The sequence below is a fragment of the Chenopodium album genome, chromosome 3, assembly GCF_948465745.1.
Source record: "Chenopodium album chromosome 3, dcCheAlbu1.1, whole genome shotgun sequence".
NCBI classification, from domain to species: domain Eukaryota; kingdom Viridiplantae; phylum Streptophyta; class Magnoliopsida; order Caryophyllales; family Amaranthaceae; genus Chenopodium; species Chenopodium album.
Genome location: NC_137836.1, coordinates 80,707,050 through 80,719,276, shown reverse-complemented (window position 1 = coordinate 80,719,276; position 12,227 = coordinate 80,707,050). Strand labels below are relative to the sequence as shown.

Genomic DNA, 12,227 nt, shown 5'->3' with positions numbered 1-12,227 from the left:
GCGTCCCCTCATCCCCTCGTGCGTCCATGTGATAGTTAATTGTAAACTTCGATCCCCCAACTCACACTTTCCCATCATTTCAAACAAAACAAACCTAAAATCCTCCATTCCTCCCCTAAAAATGCGCGCGCACACACACACACACATATATATATATATATATATATATATATATATATATATATATATATATATATATATATTAGTTGACAGGCCAAAGTTTGAAGAGGCTTACTTGGATAATGGAGCCCCCATCCCCATTATCTTCAATATATTATGCATTATAATATGCACTTGCACACGTATTTCCCTCGATTACTAATTATTAGTGCGGTGATCATATATCATCTATAATGCCAAAGCTAATGTTATAGGTTTAAGGGACTGTTCACATCTACTTAATTTCAGTTCAGTTCAGCTTCAATCGGTTCAGTTCAGTTCGGCTCCTAATTTCCCTCTCTCATAAAATATTCATTTCATCTCAATTTAGTTCAACTCCAATCAGTTCAGTTTAGCTCTAATCAGTTCAGTTTAGTTGAGTAAATGTGAAGAAACCCTAAATCATTAAATGTATTAACATAAGTTCAGGTTAATTAAACGCACTCTAAGTCTCTAAGTGAAGTATTATGTGAATTTTTCTATGAAAATCACTCATTTTTTTAGTATGATAATACTCGTAGTATAGTAATACTTAACAATACTACGCATGATTTTTTATTTATAAGTTTTAGGCCTTGTTCTAAAATTTTGAAGGTTTTTTTTTTTTTTTTTTTTTTTTTTTTTTTTTTTTTTTTTTTTTTTGGCTATTGCTATTGTAAAAGTTAGTTATAATTAAACACCTCATTTTGGAATGCAAATTGCACTTTGGATGTTATACATACATAAATGACAAATCAAGAATACAGTTAGGAGACCAATGTACACATACTATAAAGTAGATTAGTAGTTGCCTATAACCTTCCAAATTAAGGGTCAGAATCTTAAATAAAGATTAATGACCCTTAAGATTATTGTTCCACATAGTAGTCTAAAGGCCATCATTTAAATCTACTGGAATAAAAGAATAATATTAAGGGCTAAACTCCTCTTAAGCAAACTAAATAATTGAAAAGGCCTTCTTTTGGAGCCCCAAAATCTCTCTTTTGACTATTGAAACGCAATATACAATTGTCATATATAGCTAACTGCTCATCACTTCATCTTTGCTTTGTAGGACTACCTACCTAACTTCAATTCATACAATGTTAACTTTAATTTTTTTTATGGCAAATTATACTATATCATTGTTTAATGTATCATATATACATATTTTAGATATTGTAAAACCACTTGTAATCATATGTAATCATTGTATCACATTAAGATACTTCCTCTTTCATTCATTCAATTCTCTACTTTACATATGAAATAGGCGCTTAATGTATAGGGTCAACTTGCTTTTAAGTTTATAATTATTTCGTGCATAATTTTTGGGCGCAAAGTATGTCATGCGCTAATTGTCACCCATATTATAATTTATGATGCGTACATTAGATTCATATATTTAGGTGTAAGGTGTAACAAATAATATTGATATGTCCAAAAATAATAAACGTACATTTGAAAACAAATTTGTATATTGCATATATTAAATTCTTTCCAAAAATCAAAACTTGTATCAAATTCGAAGTATGAGTTTTTCTCAGTCCAATGATCCATATCAATGTATACAAAATGAAGTCTCAGTTACAGTTTGGCACTCGTATATACTCTGCAGTTGTCCTCGAAAGATTTTGGATTCATTCCTTGATTAGTTCATGATAGTTATTGCGTACATAAACTTTTGAACTTCAGGTTGGATTCCGTACTAACAACCAGAAAAGTGTTCCAGGCTATATTTGACAGGTGAGCTAATCAGTTTTTGGTAGTTGAGGTTATATCAGGTTCTGATAAGTTGTTCATCACAATTTCGTTTACAACAATCAATAAATTTAGAAAGTGGATGACGATTAATATCAAAAATTCTAAATATTTAGCCTATATGGACGATCCAGTATTTAGAAATAGTGTATGTGCAGAAACTGCAGATTTCATCGGAGGTTAACCAATCGTCGACTGCACAATCACTCGCCCATTTCACTGGTTGACTTACAAAGCTGGATCATGCAGGAATTTTCCCGTTCTAAGAATGTAAAATGATACTAACCTTTTGTAATTGTAATTGTACATCTGTACGTCTACTTTGCTAGTTGCTGCTTCTTCATGACATTACACACTCTGTATTAGTATTACATATACAATCAACACAATCAATCTATTTCAGGTCGGTTTGCTTTGGGTCAAATCAGCTTCAAGTTACCTAAATTCATATACAGTAATGCTATATGCTTGTTTCAGTTGGTGTTGGTGATGGCCACAATAAAACTTTCATCACACAGAAATTACAATTTGGTCTAGGTATAAAATATACTTGCATGATTTAGTTAACCATGAAACAATACAAGACTTGTAAATCTATTGTGCACCTTAAAGAAGCAAAAGTTTTAAACCTGGTCCTCGAAAACCAATAAAAAAAAAAAATACCTGATCCTTCCAGCACCTGTTTCTGCACAAATTTTTAGATACTTGGAATGGACTTGGCTCGGATAAACTGCTTCAGGATAGCTTTTTCTTCATCGATGCGCTTCTTTTCTTCAGGGTCATTTGTCTTGATCTTCCTCTTTTCTTCTAGCATCCACTTGAACAATTCCCTTTGCTGCTGCTCAGGAATTGGTTCTCGCACTCTAGTTGCTTGTGCTGCTGGCAGACTCGCAGTAACAGCAGCAGTTGTTGGGGTTGCACTTGACGTTGAGGGTGTGGCAGTGGGAGTTGCATCAGTAGTTTCTTCCTCAACAGTTTTGTCTTTCTTCTTAGTCCTCATAAACAGATAAGCTATAAGACAAACAGACAGCTATCAGAAATTAACGAATGTGATAACAAAGTAATGTGATAACAAATTATCACAAGGAGAAGTAATCACACTGAAGCAACTATAACAAACAATGCTGCAGGAGATTCTATAAAGCAGGAATCATATTGTCAACAGCAATAAGGTTATGCAATCAAAAGTCTACAGGATAAAAAAGAGAACTCAACAAACCATTGCTGACATGACAATCCTTAACAACCACAAGCAAGATTTTAGGAACAAAGGGCAGAAATTGTTCGAGCATAAATCTGAAAGCCACAAAATAATTTTTTTTTTTTTAAAAAAACAACAACAATAATAAATGATGTGATTGGCTTTGAGAATTTCATCAACAAACTCAGAGAAAACTTTCTTTGTCATGTTAGTAAAGCAGGCATATGGAAATGTGAAATAGCATGGGAAGAATGAGGTGAAGCTTAAGAGTTTAAACACGGAAAAATAAAGCCTCTTCCTTAGAACCCATATTTGAAGGCTTTGTAATTAAGGGAAGCACAAATTTAAAATATTTTGACCAAACGGCAAAAATCCGTCACCATTTTAGCTATTCCATGATCCAAATGGTCCGATTCTAAACTCACTGTGGATCACATTCCTACAAAGGCAGCAAAGATAATATGCATTTCTCAAGGAATATTGTGAGTTTCCCAAGGAATGCCGTTGAATATTTCTATTTTATGATTTAAAAAAAGTTAAAAACTAGTCGCATATGGCATTTCAGACTCTAGTAACATAAGGCATCTCAGAGTCTAGTAACATAAGACATCCCTAACTGAAGGCATGATAATTCAAAAAATAAATATTACATTCGTAAGCCACAAGTCATTGTTGTAGTTACTACACAATTTCCATTCACAACACAATTACCAGCTTATTATGGTATAAGCAATCAATTTTGTAAAGTTTCTCTGCTTAACACGCCAAGTACAATTCATTCTTTGTTGGTGCACAGATTCAGCGAAACACACTTACCAGTTACCAGCTTAATATGGCAAAAACCACTAACTTTTCAAATTTTCCACTTGACGCACTATAGCAATAAAATCATATTAAAAAAAAAAAAAAAAAAAAAAAAAGAGCACTAAGTTTGCTGCACAAATCAAGTCCAAAGATGCTAAGAAACTAGAGTATTTGCTACAGCTCAATGGAAAACAAATGCTAAATTACAACTTAGACAATTCCACAGCTAGATACTATTAGCAGTACGCTAATACAAAGTAAAGGTTAATATAGAATATAAGCAGCATGATACCGCCATAACAATGGTTTGACACCGAACCACAGCCTAAACAGGTGAAAGCAAGAATAATGATGGACATACAGTTTAGTGAGCTTAACAGCAGATAATGGGTTATATTTGTCATACAAGCAGGATGGTACACAATCATATATGCAGGCAAGATGTATGTATGATTGGACAATTTGATTGAAAAGAACAAGTGTGGCTACATCTAGTTTGACAGTAACAGACAAGGAAGTTTTTATTAATGAGTCTATTCTATATCAATCATCAGGCACCATGGTGAGTACGTATAGGACTATTATCTCCAAGGGGAATATATTAGAGATGGCCTATTAACCGGGGGCTGAAGAAAGGAGAGAGTAATTTTAGCATACACTAGCATATACGAGTAAAAGTATTGTTTTCACTTTTGAGTGAAAGCCACACTAGCCATGTGAAGGGTTTCATATTACTCGTATTAATCAAAGGAAATCATCTTCACACAAATAAGCAACAGCATTATCAGCAAATTACATCTGCAGGCCCATAAGTAACAAATACAGGAAGTCAAATTTAATCCTTCATGCTTGATCCTCCATCTTTAATCCCTTGGAATGAGGAGTCTACCTTGTTTTCTAGATTGTAATTTGTAATGCATAATCTAATCAACTAATAGCAACCTTTATTAATCGCGGTAGCAGTCCAACTCTCCAAGATCAAAGTCAGCAAGAATATTTAATTCAGATGTACTAATCACAACATTCTGATCAACAAAAACATTCTGCAAAGTAATCTCCATTCTCACACAAAACAAAATTGATTGTGCCAAACCCAAATTACTATTAAATCCTTAAACCCAAATCAAGTTCAAAATCTTCACCCCATAAATTGGCAATTCTCATCCAAACTAATTAAGACCCTAAAATCCCATCTTACAAAAATTGCATCTAAATATTACAGTTCAGTTTCCTAAACAAACAAAACAAGCAAAATCACAGAAAACCCAGATGCCAAAACTCAAAATATGAACTGAAAGATAGAGAAACGAACCTCCAATAGCAACGTTGACAGACAAGATGAGAGGAATGATGAACCTATACCGCCTCAAAAAAGACTGCTTTGGAACCTCTGGAGGCTCGGAAGCTCCACCGCCATAACCACCACCCGTTGACGAAGAAGATGATGGTGTTGCTGTTGATGATTGGGCTTCCATTGTTACTTTGGATTGCTTCAAATGAGCTGTTTTCATCAATCAAATAAATTCAGCCATTTTTATAAAATTACAAGAAGAAAAGAACAAGATTCCATCTTTGTTAGTGGGTCGCAATCACAAATCACAATCAATCACATATTTTATTGGAAAATTCAGCTAGAAATTAGACCAAGTAATAATAGAAGTGAAGAATAATAATATACCTTTCTTGGGTTTGTGAACGTATAACTTCGGAGGTTCGCTCATTTTTACTTTTTGACTGTTGGAAGAAATTTCTGGTGAGATTGAGAAATGGAAGATGAAACTATGAAAGAGAGTAGAGTTTTGTCAATTCGAAGGGGATTTTGTGGTTTTCTCAATTGGTGTTTGGTTGGGTTGTTGATACGCCGCCCTTTGAGTAAACTTGTTGAGGAGAGCCTATTTCATTGCAGTTGTGATGCTATGAGCCTATGACTATGAGGCCCATCGAATGGGAAGTTGTATTGTTCTAATCTTCTCTAATGGACCATGTGGCGTTGGTTTACGGATAACTCGATGAGTCGAAGGGGGTAGGTTGTATGGGTTGAACCGTTGAAGAGGTCTAGTGTTTTAGTGTCGGTAAAATGAGATATGGAGGGAGATAAGGATAAGGATAAGGATAAAGCATCTTATTTAACTAATTAAAATACTTAAGGATGGAGTGGAATAAGTAATAACATAATGTTTTATGAATTGATCATTGGTGGATAATAAAAGCAGAATCAATTGGCGGTTTTGGTTTAAGTAGGATCGGGGAGGAAAAATAACTTTACCCTTAGTGAAAGGGTATAGAGGAAAGGGGTTGAAAACTTGAAAAAGGATATTTTGGTAACTTTGACCATTATTCCAATCTTATTTTCAACTCATATCAAATAAGAAAAGTCATCTATATATCTATCACTTCTTAATCTTCTATTTTATCTTTCCAAATGTGGCGTGTATGTCTATTAAGTGTGAAAGAAGTGAAGATGAATTTCAACTTGTAACTTTATGCATTGTAATTTCTACTATAATGCATTGATGCACTTACATAGTTACATGTATCATGTGTTGAGTGTGTGTTTACACATCGGTTTAAATATACTTTTGGCTGTAAAATGACCTGATAACACACAAAGTAACTATTTTTGGAACAAATCATACAAGAAAAACATCTATTTCATTTTGAGGATTAGAGAACTAGCAAAACCACTAGGGCATAATGCAGATGCAATTGCTCATGCATGTTGAGTTATTAAATGATGGTTTTTTTTTTTTTGTTTTTTTTTTTTTAAGCTCATGTTCAGGGTATTCTTCTTCACACTAACTTGAAGTTAAACCCATATTGCTCATTAATTTCTTCACATTGTAACTTAGTCTAATCATGAAACCTAGAAATTTAACAAATTGAGGTCAAATTCGAGAATTTGAAGTAGTTTGATTCACAATATCTCAAAATTGAACTCATTTACTCATAATTAATTTGCTTGAATCATAGATCATCACATGCTTAAATGGGGAGTAAGTTTAAGCAACAAGTTATAGCAAAAAAATAATAAATAAAAAATAAAAAAATAAAAAAAAAAAGGTGCTCTTTAAGTTTATCATTATTTAATTTTATAACATTTTCCTAATCTTTAATTCATTATATAGTTTTTAGCATATATATTAATGATTATATTGATTGTAACACCCCAATAATTCTCTCTTTAAACCTGTGAGGACCCTGAACAATATTCAAGAGAATTACTGGCGTGCTACCGCCACGTGTTCAAACGTTAAGGCTTTATCAGAAAATAGCAGCGGAAAAACTAAATCAGTTATAAATAAGTTTCAAAACCAACGAATGAAACCAAATTAAGTCATACAACTTGGAACCATTAAGGCCCTTATTCAAAACCCAATAAAAGTAGTAAGTGATTAAATCCAGTGTTCGAATAAATTCAAACCCAAAAGAATTAGTGTCAAATAAAATCGAATTAAAATAAATTCAAACTTGCAAAAGAAATAAAATGCAAACAACCAACTCTCTACTCAAGATCCCACAACCCTGATGAATGCTGCATGTGTAAGAACCTGTGGTAATTCTGCTCCCCAATATTACAAGTGTAAAAATTGGATCGTCACAGGGTCATTGAAAGGCGAAGGCCATGACCAGAGAAAGACACACAAAGCACGCAATCAACAAAGCTGAGTACATACAAGCTGCAAAATAAATTAAGAAATCCATAACATGCTACTAATAATCAATCATCATGCATCATTAAATTATAGACTCAACACACGACTCAACTGTTTATATTACTAAGACTCCATTAATTAATAATAGGTAAATCATTATTTTTATTCATTGGATTACGCAATAGACAAGGTTGTCCAACCCATGCTCCATTTGGAACATCAATAAAAGAAAAACCCCATGCCTCCTTTCGGAAACATCAATAAACATCCAACGACCACGGGCGCGACTCCGTGACCGTAGTTAGTATGAGATCTCACCTAACTCCTAGTTTTGAAAAATATTTGAAATAAGAGACTCGTAGATCAGACGGCCTCGAGAAAAGTACACGGCTAATACCCCATGTATCCCAACCCCTGATTGTCATTACTCCAGAAGTGCACCAATCTAGAGTTTTATTGCTCATCCATCTTGCACTTTACGTGATTTACAGGTTTAGACTTGGTGATGACTCATATGCATAACAATACAATCAATCCAATATCAATTCAATCAAGTAAAACAACTTTTCAATTTCAATTCTTGATTTATTAGTGGCAAGCAACATTTATTATTTATTCCTTTACTACCTCGGTGTATAAACACCTTGAGTGCATAAGGCACCCCAAAACCTTAACCTCGTCTTAGAAGACTTAAATTCTTCCTTTACTCATCCTGCTTGCATAATCATGAATGAGTAATAAATTAATCATTACACCAATCATATACCTTTGCCTCTAAGCGCACCTTGCATAATTAGAGCACAAATAATACTTGCAATATAAAATAGTGCACGTCATACGAAATTCACAATGTATAACCAAACAATTTAACTCAGTCATCCCTATACATGATACTAAGTTCTCGATCCGTCGTCCTTAAACATGCACCTAAAAGAAAGGTTTCGTAACTTGTACGTACCTTGAGCAAACGAATTGGTATGCCACTTTACTAACTAGAAATCACCTTCAATAAACTCCTCTCCTAAGCCAAATAATAACATCTCAATCAATACCCAATCAATCAAATTTACAGCAATACTAACTTACTTTAAAACCTTCAAAATCCAAATCAAACAACACTTTAAAACCTTCCCTTTAGTTAAAATTAAAGGCTTATATATAGTTCTTTAAATTTTCTTCATAAAAACCTTAAAATACACTCTTATACATGAAATTACAGCAAGTTCAAAGTCTAATAAAAATCTGAAAATTATATAAAAACCCCTAAAAATCTCCCTTTTTAATGGGTGATTAAACCCTCTTTATAAAACATTAAAAGTAGTACTTAGAAACTATTTCCAACTCTTAAAACTTCAATAAAAACATATATTTATGTTTAATTAACTTTTTTGAAACACGCAAGCGAGGTATTATTTAAAGCAAATCAATCTCCGACAAAGCAATAATGCTTTGAGGAAAGTTCGACATACAAATACGTTCCGATGAGATTGATGTATCCCATCTAGCTACATTATGTGCAACCACATTTCCACCTCTCTTCACATGTACGCATTTAAAAGAAGAAAAGGAAGCTTTACTACGGACAATATCATCATAGAAAAGGAACACAGGTGCAGCCCCCATATGCTCACTGTTGATGGCATTCACAACCCCTATAGCGTCACTCTCAAGAACGATATTCCCATACCCGAATCTGGCAGCAAGCTGTACTCCATAGGCAGCAGCCCCTGCCTCTGCTAGCTCTGCAGACCAACGCACATCAAGACGCTTCACCGCAGCCAACACAATCTTACCATCAGCATCCCTGATCACCACCCCATAATTCACCCCCACATCACTCATAATATGGGCATCGACATTCACTTTGACAGCAGAGACCGCTGGCGGTTTCCAGCTGCTGTTTGAGGTGCTAACACACGAGCCTGGGTTGCTCATCTTGACCCTCGTATTGTACCTACAATAGTCAGCACAATACTGTACATAACCCACTGCCACACTCACAGGATCAGCCACAATCTCACCACCAAAGATAGCCTTGTTATGGCAGTGCCAAGCAGCCCATGTCAAGGTACAAAACGATTTCAGCGTTTCCCCGTCAACCCGATCAGCCACCCATGAAAACATAGCCGCAAAGGAGCTAGAGGGAGCATCAGCAATTAGACTCAAAAAATTACTTTGAGCCCAAATTGCATTAGCAGACTTGCAATGGAAAAGGGTATGAATAATGGACTCATCACCATTATTGCAGATAGTACATACCTTAGTTGGGCGAATATGGCGGTTAAAGAGCACCTCAAGCACACCAAGACTCCCCTTACACGCTCTCCAAATGAAATGACAGAGTTTAGGGGGGGCTGACAAGTTCCAAATCTTCTTCCATAGCTCAGAGGAATCACCATTAAAGAGCTCCCAAGTACGGAGATGACCCATTCTACCAAGCCAATAACCTGATTTGACAGAATAAATTCCATCCTTTGTAGGCCACCAATACCGAGCATCCTGCTGCCACGACCTTGGGAGGGGGACATCGAGAATAGCTCTTACATCAACTGCATTGAGTTGAGCAGAAATGACATCCAAATCCCAGCACCTACTATCATGGTTTATCAAGCTACACACTCTAAGCTCCGGGTCATAATTGGGCAGATGGGTAGGTACATGAAATTGGAGCTCCCCATTACACCAAGCGTCATCCCAAACCCGAATGGAACTCCCATTACCCACTCTCCATTTCAATCCATCCAACAAAAGGGATTTTGCCCCCCAAATACTCCTCCAACTGTAGCTCGGATCATAGCCACGAAAAGCATTAACAAAATCAGAATTTTTATAATACCTCGCTTTTAGGATCATATGAAGAAGGGAATTTCCACCTTGCTGCAACCGCCAACACTGCTTTGCCAGTAAGGCTTGATTAAAGCATTTGAGATCTCTAAAACCAAGCCCACCCATGGATTTCGGCATACACAATTTCTCCCAACTGTGCCAATGTATTTTCCTATCAGATCCAATCGAACCCCACCAAAAACGGGCTAAGAGTGCCTGAATTTCTTCGATTAAACCATCAGGAATACGGAATATACTCATCATATAAGTTGGAATAGCTTGCGCAACCGCTTTAATCATTACCTCCTTCCCGGGCCTAGACAACAATTTTTCCTTCCAACCATGCAATTTCTTCCAGATTCGTTCCTTAAGACAAGTGAACACCATTTTCTTCGATCTCCCAATAATAGTCGGCAGCCCCAAATACTTCTCGTGTCTATCCACTTCTCTAACTCCCAAAGCACCCACGATCAAACTCCTATGATATGCTGAGACTCCCTTACTAAACGCCACTTCAGTCTTGCTCATATTAACCTTCTGACCCGATGCTCTTTCATATGTACTGATAATATCAGCAACCTTAGAGCATTCTTGCAAGTTTGCTTTGGCAAATATAACACTATCGTCAGCAAAGAACAAATGTGAAATCTTGGGAGCTCCTCTACAAATCCGAACCCCGCTAATACTCTTCTCGGCAACAGCTTTAGAGATAAGAGTAGAGAAGGCCTCGGCACAAAGGAGGAAAAGATAGGGAGAAATCGGGTCTCCCTGTCTTAACCCCCGAGAAGGAACAAGCGACCCTTTAATCATCCCATTGTACTTAAAGGAGAAAGAGACACTCGAAAGGCATTGCATTATACGATTGATCCAAGCAATCTTAAAACCAAACTTCGCCATCACCTTTTCCAAAAAAATCCACTCTACCCTATCGTACGCCTTACTCATATCAAGCTTTAGAGCCGCCGTACCATCCCGACCTGTAACCCCTCTCTTCATAGCATGAAAAACCTCAAACGCAACAAGAGCATTATCAGAAATTAATCTCTTCGGAACAAAAGCACTCTGATGGATAGAGACCATCGTTTCAAGCAAGGGCTTCAGTTTATTTGCAAGAGTCTTTGAAATTATTTTATATAAGATGTTGCATAAACTAATAGGTCGAAATTCAGACATACTCTTCGGATCTTGACACTTTGAAATAAGAACAATACAGGTAGCATTCACCTCATTTAGCATGATATCACCTCTCCACCAACTCTTAACAAATCGCACAATATCGCCACCTAAAATACCCCAAAATTTTTGAAAGAAAAGAGCATGCATACCATCAGGTCCGGGAGCTTTATTCGGATGCATTTGAAAAAGAGCCACTCTAATTTCCTCATCGGTTGGCTCAAGCTCGAGAGTATCATTCATCTCATCCGTGACTAGATGATCAATTCCAGCCAATGCATCATCGAAGTCTGTCGGGGTACTTGTGCTAAACAACTCATCAAAATATTCTGCAATGGTCCCTGCAATCCCAGCCTCCGAGCACTGCCAAACACCATTTTTATCATTAAGGCCACTAATACGGTTTCGAGCCCTTCTTTGACTAGCCTTATGATGAAAATACTTGGTATTTTTATCACCATCACGCATCTCATTTGCTCTAGCTCGGGCGTACCAATATGATTCCTCTAGACGCCGAAGATCATCAATTTCATTCGCAACCTCATTACATTGCTGTAACCGAGTCGCATCAAGTCTGCCACCTTGTAGACCACTAAGACAAGTTTCTGCATTTTTAATTCTTTTTTTCACTGCCCCAAACTCTTTATCAGCCCACTCAGTCAGTTTCCCAG

The 12,227-nt window shown here is 36.0% G+C and overlaps 1 protein-coding gene across 1 annotated transcript; it reads right to left on the bottom strand.

Moving 5' to 3' along the window:
- Positions 1-2,412: 2,412 nt before the first annotated feature.
- On the bottom strand, positions 2,413-5,780 carry LOC145619160 (uncharacterized). Its single transcript, XM_081673784.1, has 3 exons — positions 5,583-5,780; positions 5,217-5,405; positions 2,413-2,910 (listed from the first exon to the last, which is right to left on the bottom strand). The coding sequence occupies exons 1-3, from the start codon at positions 5,623-5,625 to the stop codon at positions 2,597-2,599; spliced, it is 546 nt and encodes a 181-aa protein (XP_081529910.1). The 5' UTR covers positions 5,626-5,780; the 3' UTR covers positions 2,413-2,596.
- Positions 5,781-12,227: the final 6,447 nt, after the last annotated feature.